The 16,866-nt window shown below is 35.9% G+C and overlaps 1 protein-coding gene across 4 annotated transcripts; it reads left to right on the top strand.

The window, feature by feature from the left end:
• Window positions 1-5,643: 5,643 nt before the first annotated feature.
• Window positions 5,644-14,333, top strand: LOC107614654 (ADP/ATP translocase ER-ANT1). Of its 4 annotated transcripts, XR_015902569.1 has the most exons (7): window positions 5,644-6,082; window positions 9,302-9,587; window positions 10,288-10,659; window positions 11,003-11,411; window positions 12,433-12,481; window positions 13,364-13,448; window positions 13,921-14,333. XR_015902569.1 is itself a non-coding variant. In XM_088502077.1 (6 exons), the coding sequence occupies exons 4-6, from the start codon at window positions 9,324-9,326 to the stop codon at window positions 11,276-11,278; spliced, it is 912 nt and encodes a 303-aa protein (XP_088358203.1). In that variant the 5' UTR covers window positions 5,644-6,082; window positions 6,793-6,862; window positions 7,340-7,828; window positions 9,302-9,323; the 3' UTR covers window positions 11,279-11,640. The 4 variants fall into 4 exon arrangements, 3 of the variants coding, with proteins under 3 accessions (XP_088358203.1, XP_088358202.1, XP_088358201.1); XM_088502077.1 differs by lacking the exons at window positions 12,433-12,481; window positions 13,364-13,448; window positions 13,921-14,333 and adding exons at window positions 6,793-6,862; window positions 7,340-7,828 and having other exon boundaries at window positions 11,003-11,640; XM_088502076.1 differs by lacking the exons at window positions 12,433-12,481; window positions 13,364-13,448; window positions 13,921-14,333 and adding an exon at window positions 7,340-7,828 and having other exon boundaries at window positions 11,003-11,640.
• Window positions 14,334-16,866: the final 2,533 nt, after the last annotated feature.

Genomic DNA, 16,866 nt, shown 5'->3' with positions numbered 1-16,866 from the left:
TTCTTTTGCCTTCAGGTAGTGATTGCCAAGAAGAGTTCACACAGCTGGTAAAGACTTGAAATTCATCCCAAAAAGACATCGGGTGGAGTGAGGGACTCATTTGGTAGTGGTAGTGATTGCTAATTCATAGTAGGGTAAATCGAATTGGGGACTTTGCTTTGCATTCTCTTTGGTGTATCATTGAATTGACTCTGAGCTGGACCAAGATCCATGTCATTGACACCCATTCTTAGGATAATATTTGCGGCATTACACTTTTTTGGTGGATCCAAAATGTTCTAGAAGTTTAATCTTGTTGTCCATTGAATATAATCATGCAGATTGCATTATCTGGTTTGCATATATTGGGAGCTGCAGTATTCTTTGACTATAGCTAGTCTGCCGGTTTGTGGCAGCCAAAGCCTCTATTTGCAGTTCTCTGCTATCCAATTCTCTTATGCTACAGTTACATTAGGTTAACCTTTAACTTTTAGACACCTCCTTCACAATCAACGAACACCGTTTTGCACAATGGATTGCCATCCTTTGTGTTAACACTTTCCTTGTTCCCTTGTGTTTCAGACCTTTCGGCTCAGCCTAGTGTGCTCCGTGCATCATCCGAGATTGTTATAATGTGAAGCATTTTATTTTTTATTCCATCATAGAAATGAAAAAAAGAAAAATTCGCTATCCTTCATTCGTTAGTGGATTTGTTGTGTTCTTTGTCACATTGATCTATTCAAATATTATGTTTGTTACATGTTAGACTATTGCTATTTACTATTATGAACCAAAGTTTAAAGTCTTGCTTGCCTGTTTCTATCACCTCTGTTTGATTACTGGTGATTGTCTTTAACATATCACCTCTGTTTGATTACTGGTGATTGTCTTTAACCTATGGTTATTTGTATTTTGAATGATGAATATGCCTTATGTTACCACTAATTTTTGAGTGCCGAAAATATGTTTAAATTAAAGGTAGTTGTAAGTATCCATCACCTTTGGTGTGGCACGTAATATTGTTATTGTTGAAAGTCAATATCTTTATGTAATTATGTATGAAATGATGCAAGTCTAATCCAAAATTCACTGATCAGAAAACATGGGTTCCACAAACTTCTTTTTCCTCAGATTATGGTTAGAGTATGATGCGATTTTGTTGCCGAAATCCTATTAGAAAAAGAAATGTTTACTTTTTGATCCCTCTCTCTAGATTTGATAGAATTATAGCTTAATCTGTTAAAACTTTACAACCTTTGGAGTTTCAGGTGTTTTGATTTCATTTGAATCATGCTTAACTGTGGCTAGATGTCTTTGTAAATTAACTGATCCAATTCCATGCTTGCTGATTGCAGTAATATTTTCTCTTAAAATTTGTGTGCTGAGAACTAGTGAGGATTCTCTTGAAGTGCCTTCAAATCCCAAATAAGAGGACTAGTGACAAAGGTCCTATTGAGACGAAGCATCAAGCTGAAAGAAGTAAGATTGTTGTGTCAAATAAGAGTGAGCCAAAACAGAATTTGCAGCTAATTGATTTTGCAGCGCAGCTCAGAGACTGAGCAGGGAGTAAAAGCCTAGCCCAGCTAATTCTCTTTTTGCCTTTTTAACTTTTAACCTTACTCTCTCATTTTCATATTTATCATAGCAAGTCTTTTTGACAAATTATTCAAACCAACAACTACTAACCACTTGAACAAATTATTCAAATACCAATTTGGGATACGGTATTCAGTAAGCAAATAACAAAACATTAAAAAACCACACAATTTCAACAACAACCCATGGTTTTGATGGATAATAATGAAAACTTGGTGCTGAATTCCATAGAATTGTCACTTCCTAAATGCATATCTTATCAAAATTCATGCTGGAGTATTCATTTTATATAATATGCGCCAAAAGAAATTAATGGCATAGATCCAATAAATTACTATGGAAAGCCAGATTACAAGCTTACCACCCAAGGCGTCCTTCTATGACCACCTAGCACCTTTACGCAACTTCCAGTTTCACAATCAATTATCTTTACTGTGTGGTCACCCCTGTACATGGCAAACAAACAAATTCAATCACCACATAAATCTTAAATTCAATTTGGTAAAGCTTTAATCTAAACAGTCTTATTTTTTTTTAGAGCAGCAATTGATATAAATTTCAACAGAATCATGAAGGTGCAATTGATATATACAAAACAACACTTAAACACCAAACCTCAATTATAAATTAGATACTGAAATTATAAAAGCACTTCAAATATTGCTACATACACAGCTCCTTTTAAATGCAGTTCCTAGGCATTAACGGCATAACTCATGAGCTTTTTAAAAATTTCCTATGAATAGAATTTTGTCATTCCCGAATAGATTAAATCCACGGCATAATTAAGTTAGAGTAAAACACCTATTTGATACCTAAAAGATTAAAACCCTTATAAATTAGCTCCAAAAGATATTATATTCTCATATGCTATCTGAATGATCAATATACTAACAACTTATCATGAGGCGACCAATCAATAGTTGCATACACATAGTTATCACCTACTTCAGCTTTTGCTTGAGTTTCATTAGCCAAAAGTGATGAGAACTCAAGAAGCACAGAGAGAACTCAAGAAGAAACAATGCAAGATGGATTAACATTATTAGATCAAAATTCAAAATTACTAATACTAGTTTTTTTATTTGGATTATATCTGGTCAAAGTAACTCAATTATATCTAAAACTCCTGTATCTTAATTCTTAATCGCTTTTGACACAATCAATCAAGTAATAGTATCATATTGGTTATATTAAAACAATGATTATTTTCTTGATGGAACCTAATGGAAAAAGAAGTAATGAGGTAATAATGTGCATGAAGAAAGTAGAGAAGTGAAAGAAACTAATACCCATCCCTGGTTCACAGAGAACAAAGTCATTGTTCTACTTTGTGTACCTCTGCATCAGCAAGAAAATTAAAATTCCATGAAACCAAAACCAAAATTAACAATCAAGTAGTGGCACAATCACAAAATTAACAATTGCAGGGAGTGGACCAAAATCAAAATTCGATGGAACCAAAACCAAAATCAAGAAGAGGAAAACCCTAAATTCGGTAATTTGATAACATCACATCACAAGAAATGAACCGAAATAGAACTTCCATGAAATTATTAGGAAGAAATAAGCAATAAAGAGCATCGAGTCAATTATCAAAGCCTCATGAAAGATGAAATGCTAGAAAAAATAATTAAGAGTGAATACAAAATCAAAATTGATAACATTATTGAGAGAGGATGTAATTAGAATAATTAGCATATAACAATCATTGAAGTAATTAGAACAAGAGGATGTGAATTTAGTTACAGATCTAATTAGAATGCAAATTGAGAAACAGATCGAGGAGGCGAAGGAACGTTACTGGCTAAGGAGAAGCTAGCAGAGCAAAAGCTCGAGGAAGGAGGAGAAGCTCACAGGCGCAAAAATAGGGTTTTGCGCAGCGACGGTGGAAGCAGGTTGCGCGGCGGCGGCGGATTAGTCCTCGCGTCGTCTGAGGTGTGTTGCGGTGGCGAGGATAAGCGAACGAGAAGAGGATGAGAGAATAACAGTGATTGAAATTGGAAGAAAAACTCTAGCATTTCCCAACTTCTTCCACTGTGAACAACTCCCTGGCATCATGATCCGCTACTCAGATCAGATGCATCTATAGTAACGAATAGCTCTTCCGCAAGTCGTAAGGTACAGGGTCTAGAACTTCCATTCTGCTAGGGTTCTCTGAATCTAAAATAAAAAAGAAAAGGAAAAAAGTTAAAAAATAAAAAATTTGAGAGATCACAATCTAATTAGTAATTTTTTCAAAAAAAAAGGGATATATTTTGTAATTATTTTAATGATGGTTAATCATACTCCTACAAAAAAGTAGGAGTAAAGAATTCATGGCCATAATAATTTACTGATTAACGGTAAATTTTTAAATAAAATTTAGATTCACACAAATTAATTATTAATCTACCAAATTGAGAGATACATTGAGAAATAAAAACCAAAAATCGTACGAATATAGCCCCATTAGTTACCAAATATCATTGAAATGTATGTAATATTGTACTAGTGCTAGCAGAAAAAAAGGACAATTAAAATTAAGCTGTACAAGACTTTCTCTACAGCAACTGGATATGGCAGCGAAACCAAGAAAACTTGGCAGGATGCCAGGATATATAAAGAACATAGATAAAATATAGGATTTTTATGGTGTGGAGCCTGGAGGAACGCACGATAATTGTTATTTTCTAAGACAGAAATAGAAAAAGAGAGATAAAGGCGAAGGATATTCGATTTCCAACTTGTCTGTCTCCGTTCGTCACACAACAACCGCACTTTCTTTTGTTCTGCCCGAACTGTAATTCGTTCTTCTTCTTTTTCTTTTTCTCTCTTCCTTTTCTCTAAATTTTGAACTTTTTTATTCTACAATCGAACTTTTCCTTTACAAATTACCCAATTCGCCACCCGTTGTTCTAATCGATCGCTTTGTATCGGACGTTGCCAAGCATACTTGGGGATTAAAGGGCTCCACTTTCCTAATTGGCTCGGTCACTCACTCTTTTCTCACTCTCACTCTCTCAATGTTCTGACCTCTGCCGTCCGCCATTCGCTGCCGATCGCCTGCGTCTCCTTCGTCTGCTCGGCTACGCGCACAGCCGCACGTCGCTCTCTATTTTCTGCTATGCTTCTCCGTACTCTCGCAGTCTAGCTCTCTGTTCTGCTTTGATGCACGTCAAGTCTCTACCACCGTTCGTCGTGTCCTCTGCCATCGTTCGTTCGCGCACAGCCGCACACGTCCGAACGTCCCTGCACGACTGCGCCGCTTCTCTGCCTGCACGATTACGCCGCTTCTCTGCCTACACGATTGCGCCGCTTCTCTGCTCCATTCAGGTATGTTTTATAAGAAAAATTTCGTTGTTGTTACTTGAGTTTGTTACCGAATTACTGCATTCTTTAGTTGTTATTGTTACTGACTTCAATTTTTTAGTTGTTCTGTGATAGTCTGAGCTTTGAATGTCTGAATTCTGATCATTGTTAATTCATTTTTCATAATTGTAATCTGTAAAGGGAAAAAGGGTTGAATTTATTTTAGTTTTGTTGGAGAATGATGTTGATTTATGTCATTGAAAGCTATTGCAGTTGCAAATTTAGTAAATTACAGTGTTATTGTGTGTGTTCTAAACAAGGTTCTGAAAACGGGATCGGACCGGTCGATTCGACCGATTAATCGAGAATTGGTTATCTGACCGGTTCGATTGATTTCCAAAACCGTTTGACAAAAAATTGATTGAACTGACGGTTAATTAATGAACCGGAAAGGTTTTCTAAAGTCTCGGTTCTCCCCCTTCAGCATCGAAACACTGTCGTTTAGATAAAGGAAAAATGAAAAAAATAAAACCCACCCCCAAACAGCGTAACACCAATGTTTTAAAAACCGGACCGGATCGGACTGACCAGTCGAACCGATTCAATCGAAAACCGACAAAGAAAATGGTCCGGTCAATATGAAAAACCGGTCAATTTAAAACTGCTCGAGAACCGCTAAACCGGCTGGTAACCGGTCGGTCAGACCGGACCGGAAGCCGGCCGGTTTACAAAAAGGACGTCGTTTCTTTTGTTGAAAGGGAAAAGATTGCACGAGTTATCCACTTATCCCCCACTTCTCCACTCCTTCCTGCAGCAAATGCCCTACCCTCCACCAAAGAAAGCAAACCCTAGCAGCCTCCACCAATCGTCGTCGCCGTCTGTCGGAGTGGGAGATTGCTGCCGCCGTCCGTCGCACTCAAGAACTACCGTCATCATGCTCTCGGGCCTTTCACCGGATCCTCCACGTCGTGTGCTCGCATCTCGCCTCTCTCCTCTTGGCTCGGCTGCTCGCGCCTCCCTCCGCCAGTGAGTGCTCGAGCTGTGCGCGTTGGTTGCTGCTCGTCGTCCGTGGTTGTCTCTGCTCGATTCTGCCTCCCAGTGTCACTGGCATCTCGTGGTTCGCCTGTCTCGTCGCCGGCGGCAGAAGCAACTCGTGGGGTTGTCTCTTGCTTCGTCGCCTTCCGTGGTGTGGTCGCTGACTCGCCGTCGACCGTTGGTGAGTCCCTGCACCATCGCTTCCCTGTTCTCTCTTCTCCATATTTCCCTTCTCCCTGTATTTTTGCATTTTGCTGAAAAAATTGCTAATCAATAAATTTGCCTTGTTGCTGTCTAAATGTTGCTGTAAATCGGGACTTTACTAGGATTTGTTAAATTTGTTGCTGTAACTTGAATTTGTTGCTGAATTTGTTGCTTCCTAGTCACAGAATCATAACAGAATGCTAAGTCAGTGCTTGGTTGATTGGCTTTGCTCACTGATTGTATTTGATGATAGATTTTAAATTGATAACTTCTAAATTTTAAATTGCACTGCCCATATTACTGATTCACTGTTCCTTCGGTGTTTTTTGTTGTTGTTAATCATTGTGATGAGCTTTGTTAAAATTGGGTTGAAAAATGTTAATCTTTCTTCATTTTTCATTGTTCTTAACTTCTGTTCTTATTAAAAAAATTGCAATTGGTGATCTTTTGATTTATTATATGCTTCATGTTTTTAATTTCACTCTGCTTCTAGGCTTTGAAATCAGTTTATGATAACTGTGATCCAATTATTTAGTTGGATAACTGATGTAATTATTGAGTTTAAGAGATTGAGTATTTTTGTTCTCATTATTAGTAAGACATGGATAGTTTAGAATTTTCTATTTCTTTCCCTTACTTCTGAAGTTCGTCATTTCGTGTTGGCTTCAACTTTCAAATGGGAATTAGGAGCTGGTGAGTGGTGAAGATAACAACATCTTCTGGAACTGAGTCTGTTGTTTCACTGCCTGATGGGAAAGTAAGATATGATCTAGAATTACGATAGTACACAGTGATGTTTTTTCCATTTGGCTGGACTCAGTGAGACAACTGGGAAATATTCTTGTTTGGTCTGATTAACCAACTTCAATATTTAACCTTGTTAATCATATCTTGTACCATTCAGACAAAAGTAGGGCCTATTTTGGTTGCCATAAATTCCTTCAAGAAAGTTCCTCTGTATGATAATGATTATATTAATGATTATATTAAAGCCTACAAGCATAAAAGAATTAAAAGAGCCTGTTTTGTTTTACTTTTTGACTCAATTGTTAAGTTAATATTGTCTATCTTTAACTTGTGCACTGCAATTATTTTGCATATTTTGATGATTAATTACATTTAGTTGGTGATAGTTTGTGTAGGGATTTAAATTTGAAAGATATTTTATGATGTTTATTTATAATTTACTTATTATTTTATCATGAAACGGTTTTTCCGGTTGAACCACGGCTAGACCGGTTGGATCAATAAACCAGTGAATCAGTAAATAGAGCAGTTTGATGACCGATCCGGTTTTCAGAACCTTGAGTCCCTGCCCTCCTCTCTTCTCTCTCACTCTCACACCAAAATGAATCCCTAATTTCACCCAACTAACCCTATCAGAGCAAACACCGCCACTACCGTCATCCCCCAGCCGCCACCACTCTTCTCTTCATCACCGTCTCTGTGCTTGTCGTGAAGCCCCACCAGCCACCGTCACCCCAGCCTGCCGCTGTGATCGTCGTCGTCGGCAGTGACAGAGGGTGCCATCGTCATCGTCGTCCTCGATCCTCTTCTCCTCTACATCACGCGAACGGTTACTCAATCCTCTTCAAGTGCGTCCTCTCCTCTCTGAATCTCTGCCCGGAGCCTCGCCTGGAATCTCTGCTCGGGGCCTCGCCGTCGCAAACTGATCCTCTTCTGAGATCACTGTCACCGCCGTTCCTCCCTCACCGTGTCTCTAGTAAGCCGCTGCTTCTTCAGTTTCGATTTTTAAGATTCTGGCTTCTGACTTGATTTTTTTTACTAGATTCTGAGTTCGGATTGTGTTCTGCGTTAGGTTGTTGCTTAATGTGATTCTGAATTTAGTTTGGATTGTTTCACTTAGTTTTTCTGTTTCTGGATTTTTTGGATTTGGAGGTTGAGTTGTCTGTATTATGAGTTTTTGTTGTTGAAAAGCATTGATTTTGTTGAACCTAGTTAGGGTTTGGTTAGTTATAAGAGGCTTGTTGCATTCTAATGGCGATTTCAGGCAGCTGCCAAGTGTCGAGATTTAGGAGCACGCAGTGGTCTTCCATATCATGTTGATGACCCACGCATGCTTCCTTCATGCAGTAGATTTTCTTCCAGTTATGCTTTTTCCACAATAAGAGATTTCATCAATGTGTTTTTCAATTGAATTGTATATTAGCAACCCAAAAAGGGATAATTGAATTGTATATTAAGAGAATTGACGTTGAATAATTAGCCTTGACTTGACAATGTTGCCAAGATCTTCAATTTCTAGCAGTTTGAGTGGAAATTCTTTGTCTCGTTTAGTTGTTTTAAAGTCATCAATAAATTTAGTGAAAATTAAGTCATTTAGTTTTCAATTTAACTCGATCAGTATACTATCAATGAATTTTTCGTCTTCAATTTTATTATATCTTAAATTTTTATATACTAATGGATATTTTATAGGAATATGTATTACTCTCTAATGGTCATAATCATAATAATATATTCCTTAAAGAACAATATTTAAAATTGTGAAATTGTGGACCTTTAATACTAAATTATGAATAATTTATTATGTAAAATTGTAAAATTATGAATTTTATTAAGTTAGAAATTATTGAATTTATATATTTAAAGTTTTATATATAGGTTTTTTATTAATTTTATTTAATATTTAATTAAACCGGTTGAACTCCAGTTGAACTCCGGTTGAACCTCTGAACCAGTGAACCAGTCACTCTACCGGTTCATTGACTGGTCCGGTTCTCATAACCTTGGTTCTAAAGTACTTGTTATAATTGTAGTACTATTTTAATTTATTATGTATTTTGAGGTTGAAATTGTTAATTTTGAATGCGTATATTTGATATATATTATATATGATATATACATATTTTAAAAAAAAAGTGTAATAGGTAAACTCTTACAAGTCTATGAGTCGAGTCTAGGTCAGTTTTACGAGTTTATTTAGACTCGCGAGTTTGACAATCTTGAGTGTAAGATATTAAAGGCTTCATTCCACCTTGGTGTGCTTGATGAATGCAACTTCTATGTTATTGGTAATCCTAAATTTTTCAACCATTTTGCTTTCCATTCTACTTGCTCATTCTTCTCTTGTGAAATTCATCCTGTTTTTGCTCTAGGAATGTATGTAATAGTTTAATGCTTTGAGATTTTATCTTTCTTGTTATTCTGTTTTTATTTTCTTTACACCTTTCAGATCAGACAGAAGAGGGGGAAAAATGGTGAAATCATCACAATATGAAAGATTCTCAAAGGATTTTGTAATGGGAGGGGTAGCAGCAATCATATCGAAGAGTGCCGCGGCACCAATCGAGAGAGTGAAACTTCTATTGCAAAACCAAGCTGAAATGATTAAAAGAGGGCAACTCAAGAAACCATACATGGGTGTGTGTGATGGATTTAAGAGGGTGTTTGCAGAAGAGGGTGTCATTGCCTTTTGGAGAGGTAACCAGGCCAATGTCATCCGATACTTCCCTACACAGGTGAGTTATTCACTTCATTGACATCTTGATTGGTATTAGACAACTCTAGACCCTTCTCAAGTTTGTGAAGTAAATAGGTCATGGCTCATTGTAATCTTCCACAGTTTTTATTGCTTTTCCATGTATCTCTTAGTAATATAGATAAAATAAGGAAGTGGAAATAGAAAACATAGCATGGATCTGGCATGTGCTGCATTTGTATCCATCTTGTATTGAGTTCGGTCTGCACAAGCATCCTGCGTTAGCACAGGGTCCGGGGAAGGGCCGCATCCAAAGGGTGTAATGTACGCAGTTTAACATGATAATTACATTAGTAGCTGTTTCCACGCTTGAACCCGTGACCTAGATCACACAGAGACAACTCTATCATTGCTCTAAGAGGAAATATGTTATTCTATTGCATTTTGGTGGGATGATGCAAATATGTGTTGTAATAGCCAATCTCATTTTTCTGAAATGTGTCTAGTTTGTTTGCAATTAACACTGGAAGCCTTCTATGTGCTTTTATTGTCAATGCATGTCTAATAGCATCAGCAAGGTATTGGCACTAAAATAAAATAATGGCCAATACATATGGAAGACTATTTGTTTTTACTGCTGTATATTCCCATCAATAATGTGATTGTGTGTCAACTTTCAAATAATGGTTTTCTGTGTTTGTTTGAAATAATGTTTGAGCAAACAGTTGATTGGTCTATAGGCTTTCAATTTTGCATTCAAAGGTTACTTCAAAAGCATTTTTGGGCAATCCAAAGAGAGAGATGGGTACATTAAGTGGTTTGCTGGAAATGTGGCTTCAGGAAGTGCCGCGGGAGCAACTACTTCACTGCTTCTTTATCATTTAGATTATGCACGAACACGATTGGGCACTGATGCATTGGAGTGTCGTGCTACCGGTCAGCGCCAGTTTAAGGGGCTAGTTGATGTGTACCGTAAAACCTTGTTAAGTGATGGAGTTGTTGGCTTATACAGGGGATTTGGGGTGTCAATAGTGGGAATCACAATGTACCGAGGGATGTACTTCGGGATCTATGACACCGTGAAGCCTATCATTTTAGTTGGGCCTTTCGAGGTAAGAAGTACTTATATTTTTGAAGGAGAGCTCAATGTTTCACAATGAATAGGAAAAGTTGTAGTTGATACTTGATGCTTTAACTGAAAATTCTTATGGTATCTTGACAAGTAATCTGTTTAGTCTGTTTCAGTTTCACAATAATATGTGGGCCCAATGTTGAAGTGACCCTTGATTACGCAGGTTTCCATGAGATGATCAAACCCTTGAGTTTGAGTATTCATCTTCAGGGCATTTAGCAAGTCAGATAACAGTATTTCAGATGACTAGTCACTTAGCACTAGTTCAGTTCTTTGATGATCCTTCTTTCTAATCTGAGCCTTTCTCATTTATTTCTCCACAGGGAAATTTCTTTGCTAGTTTCTTCTTAGGTTGGAGCATTACAACATCAGCAGGGGTTTGTGCATACCCGTTTGACACACTGCGTCGGAGAATGATGCTAACATCTGGACAACCAAACAAGTATTATAACGCAAGGCATGCATTTCGTGAGATTGTTCGTCAAGAGGGTTTTTTAGCTCTATTCCGAGGTGTTACCGCAAATATGCTTCTTGGTGTCGCAGGAGCTGGGGTGCTTGCTGGATATGATCAGCTCAACTGCTTCTCATCTAGGCACTAGTATGCAGGTTCTGAGGGAGAAATACAATTTGAACCTAGAAAACCTATCTACCATTTAGCTTGACTTCAAAGTGCAATTCATTTATGGTGAATGCTATGGTGCCTAAATCATGATGCCTAACTTACTAAAAAAGGTAAAAAAATAATATTTAATAAACTTTTAAATATTTTAGTTTTACTTTATATATTTTATTTTTTACTTATAAAAGTAAGTTAGGCAATTTAGGCACCACAATAAAAGGCACCATAGAATCTACCTTCATTTATATTCTGGACTGTGAATATTGTACATGGTCAGACATCCATTATTTTGTTAACACAATTCATTTACTTTTTATAGGAGATAAAATGATAGAAGATAAATATTAGCATATTGTTTATTCTGATATACGTACTCAATTTCCTAAACCTTAACCATTGTGTATCGGATAGTATTTCAAGATTTTGACCAATGAGCTTATGAAATAAAATGAAGAGAATAAACCAAAGTGAGGCTGCCATTGATCAGGAAGTAAAAACTGTTATGATTAGGAAGATAAACAGCAACAAGTGGAATCGTACTACTGGAGCAAATAATTGAAGAACCCAAAGAGCTTAAAATTATTGATTAATGGTGCTTGGTGGTACATGTTTAGCTTTCAGAACCTTGTTTAGAACACACACAATAACGTTCCGTATCCAGTAACGTTCTTTCGCCTCCTCGATCTGCTTCTCAATTTGCATTCTAACTTCTGACTTTTAGATCTGTAACTAAATTCACATCTTCTTGTTCTAATTACTTCAATGATTATTATATGCTAATTATTCTAATTACATCCTCTCTCAATAATGTTTTCGATTTCGATTTTTGTATTCACTCTTAATTATTTTTTCTAGCATTTCATCTTTCATGAGGCTTTGATAATTGACTCGATGCTCTTTATTGCTTATTTCTTTTTAGTAATTTTATGGAAGTTCTATTTCGGTTCAATTCTTGTGATGTGCTGTTATCAAATTACCGAATTTAGGGTTTTTCTCTTCTTGATTTTGGTTTTGGTTCCATCGAATTTTGATTTTGGTCCATTTCCTGCGATTGTTAATTTTGTGATTGTGCCACTACTTGATTGTTAATTTTGGTTTTGGTTCCATGGAATTTTAATTTTCTTACTGATGCAGAGGTATATAAAGCAGAACAATGACGTTGCTCTCTGTGCACCAGGGATGGGTATCAATTTCTTTCACTTCTCTACTTTCTTCATGCACATTATTACCTCATTACTTCTTTTTCCATTAGATTCCATCAAGAAAATAATCATTGTTTTAATATAACCAATATGGTACTATTACTTGATTGATTGTGTTAAAAGCAATTAAGAATTAAGATACAGGAGTTTTAGATATAATTGAGTTACTTTGACCTTATTAATCAGTAGTTTTGAATTTTTAGATATAATCCAAATAAAGAAGCTAGTATTAGTAATTTTGAATTTTGATCTAATAATGGAAATCCATTTTGCATTGTTTCTTCTTGAGTTCTCTCTGTGCTTCTTGAGTTCTCGTCACTTTTGGCTAATGAAAGCTCAAGCAAAAGCTGCAGTAGGTGATAACTAAATGTATGCAACTATTGATTGGTCGCCTCATGATAAGTTGTTAGTATATTGATCATTCAGATAGCATATGAGAATATAATATCTTTTGGAGCTAATTTATAAGGGTTTTAATCTTTTAGGTATCAAATAGGTGTTTTACTCTAACTTAATTATGCCGTGGATTTAATCTATTCGGGAATGACAAAATTCTATTCACAGGGAATTTTTGAAAAGCTCATGAGTAATGTTGTTAATGCCTAGGAACTGCACTTAAAAGGAGCTGTGTATGTAGTAATATTTGAAGTGCTTTTATAATTTTTCAGCATCTAATTTTAATTTATAATTGAGGTTTGGTGTTTAAGTGTTGTTTTGTATATATCAATTGCACCTTCATGATTCTGTTGAAATTTATATCAATTGCTGCTCTAAAAAAAAATTAAGACTGTTTAAATTAAAGCTTTACCAAATTGAATTTAAGATTTATGTGGTGATTGAATTTGTTTGTTCGCCATGTACAGGGGTGACCATACAGTAAAGATAATTGATTGTGAAACTGGAAGTTGCGTAAAGGTGCTAGGTGGTCATAGAAGGATGCCTTGGGTGGTAAGCTTGTAATCTGGCTTTCCATAGTAATTTATTGGATCTATGCCATTAATTTATTTTGGTGCTTATTGTATAAAATGAATGCTCCAGCATGAATTTTGATAAGATATACATATAGGAAGTGACAATTCTATGGAATTCAGCACCAAATTTTCATTATTATCCATCAAAACCATGGGGGGTTGTTCAAATTGTGTGATTTTTTAATGTTTTGTTATTTGCTTACTGAATACTGTATCCCAAATTGGTATTTGAATAATTTGTTCAAGTGGTTAGTAGTTGTTGGTTTGAATAATTTGTCAAAAAGACTTGCTATGATAAATATGAAAATGAGAGAGCAGGGTTAAAAGTTAAAAAAGGCAAAAAGAGAATTAGCTGGGCTAGGCTTTTACTCTCTGCTCAGTCTCTGAGCTGCGCTGCAAATTCTGTTTTGGCTCACTCTTATTTGACACAACAATCTTACTTCTTTCAGCTTGATGCTTCGTCTCAATAGGACCTTTGTCACTAGTCCTCTTATTTGGGATTTGAAGGCACTTCAAGAGAATCCTCACTAGTTCTCAGCACAAATTTTAAGAGGAAATGTTACTGCAATCAGCAAGCATGGAATTGGATCAGTTAATTTACAAAGACATCTAGCCACAGTTAAGCATGATTCAAATGAAACCAAAACACCTGAAACTCCAAAGGTTGTAAAGTTTTAACAGATTAAGCTATAATTCTATCAAAGCTAGAGAGAGGGATCAAAAAGTAAACATTTCTTTTCCTAATAGGATTTCAGCAACAAAATCGCATCATACTCTAACCATAATCTTAGGAAAAAGAAGTTTGTGGAACCCATGTTTTCTGATTAGTGAATTTTGGATTAGACTTGCATCATTTCATACATAATTACGTAAAGATATTGACTTTCAGTAATGACAATATTATGTGCCACACCAAAGGTGATGGATACTTGCAACTACCTTTAATTTAAACATATTCTCGGTACTCAAAAATTAGTGGTAACGTAAGGCATATTCATCATTCAAAATACAAATAACCATAGGTTAAAGACAATCACCAGTAATCAAACAGAGGTGATATGTTAAAGACAATCACCAGTAATCAAACAGAGGTGATAGAAGCAAGCAAGCAGGACTTCAAACTTTGGTTCATAATAGTAAATAGCAATAGTCTAACATGTAACAAACATAATATTTGAATAGATCAATGTGACAAAGAACACAACAAATCCACTAACGAATGAAGGATAGCGAATTTTTCTTTTTTTCATTTCTATGATGGAATAAAAAAGCAAATGCTTCACATTATAACAATCTCGGATGATGCACGGAGCACACTAGGCTAAGCCAAAAGGTCTGAAACACAAGGGAACGAGGAAAGTGTTAACACAAAGGATGGCAATCCATTGTGCAAAATGGTGTTTGTTGATTGTAAAGGAGGTGACTAAAGGTTAAAGGTTAACCTAATGTAACTGTAGCATAAGAGAATTGGACGGTAGAGAACTGCAAATAGAGGCTTTGGCTGCCACAAACCGGCAGACTAGCTATAGCCAAAGAATGCTGCAGCTCCCAATATATGCAAACCAGATAATGCAATCTACATGATTCTATTCAATGGACAACAGGATTAAACTTCTAGAACATTTTGGATCCACCAAAAAAGTGTAATGGAACAAATATTATCCTAAGAATGGGTGTCAATGATATGGATTTTGGTCCAGTTAAGAGTCAATTCAATGATACACCAAAGAGAATGCAAAGCAAAGTCCCCAATTTGATTTACCCTACTATGAATTAGCAATCACTACCACTACCAAATGAGTCCCTCACTCCACTGGATGTCTTTTTGGGATGAATTTCGAGTCTTTACCAGTTGTGTGAACTCTTCTTGACAATCACTACCTGAAGGCAAAAGAACCATGAAATGATTCGCCATAAACTAGCATCAAGCCATAACAAGAGTACAAACCTCAACCTTTGCTAGTTGAGGTTTTGACGTTGAAAAGGGAATGGTTCAACAAGGATTTGATCTCCTCATGCTCAAAGTTCAGATTTGATTGGTCTTTACACTCAATTTTGTTTCGTTTTCATGGCAATAACATTCCTCTTAACTACTGAGTAGTACAACAATATCATCACTATTATCCCCAGAATTAAGGCTGGGAGAATCAAATCCAATTGGCAATTTCTGAGTGTGGAACCTAATAGCTGTGTTGAAATAATTAAAAAACCTCCTGAAATTCAAATTCGAATCCCCTCTGCCTCCAAGTTTCAAGCTAAGAGAAGCAGGAGAACACACACTTTGCTTTGTGACATTGAAGTGCAAGTAATTTGATAAAGCTAAAGCGCAATTATCAGAGCCAAAGGTAAAGAACCTGGAATCAAAGGCAAATCGACCAATATGGGATACAAAATCATGGACAAGACTATGTTCTTGTTGAACACTCGCCGAATGAAACATGGTTTTTGTTCCATGTTACTCTGCCGAGGTTACAACTACCATATGAATAAGCAAATAAAAACACCGAAAACTAATAAATATAGTAGCAATTAGAGAGAGTTGACATGAGAAACACCATCATTACCACCACCAACAACAACCACAACGTGTGTTAACCATTTATAACATAGAAAGTGCGTGTGTGTGGATGTCAAAGTCAGAGAGAGTGTCAAAGAGATTGAAGAAGTAACAGTGCAAAGAACAAAGAAAAAAACATACGAAATGATGAATTGAAAAGGCATAATGATTAATTAACCTCCAAGCGTTGAGGTAGAGTCTTGCGCGGCGGCGAGAATATGCAAACGAGATTTGCAGAAGAAAAAAAGAATGAGAAAATGACAGTAATTGAAATTAGATGAAAAATCTAGTAGACATGCTTCTCTTCTATGAATGCTTCTAATCTGAAATTAAAAAAAAATTAAAAATAAAAAATTTGAGAAATCAAAATCTAATTAATAATTTTTTTTAAAATAAATGGAATATATTTTATAATTATTTTAATAATTGTTAATTATACTCCTACAAACAAGTAGGAGTAACGAATCCATGACCTGTTATGTATATATATGTTATGGAACGTTTGAGGCACAAAAGTTAAAGGAATAATTAAAACATGAATTTGTTTTGACTCATTAAATTTTTTTCATAACAAGGTTCTTTTAAATTAGACGAAGGTTTTTCTTCTAAAAGAAAAATGATTTTACTTTCTCATAAGCTTAATTAAATATTAACGTTAAATAGATTTTTAAAAATTGCGAGCCACGGCATTACAACGCCAACGCCCTGTCATTTGAATTACAAAAATGAAACATGGAATAACCCAAAAGGCATACTTTGATTAAAAATTAGAAATTCATAACATGTTGTGATTATCAATGATATCAAGTGTAGTCCATGTACCGTGTACATTTCATTA

This window comes from Arachis ipaensis, chromosome B1 (assembly GCF_059453495.1).
Source record: "Arachis ipaensis isolate K30076 ecotype BB chromosome B1, ASM5945349v1, whole genome shotgun sequence".
Taxonomy (NCBI): Eukaryota; Viridiplantae; Streptophyta; class Magnoliopsida; order Fabales; family Fabaceae; genus Arachis; species Arachis ipaensis.
Note: the sequence above shows the minus strand (reverse complement) of the source record. Positions and strands in the feature narration are given on the sequence as shown.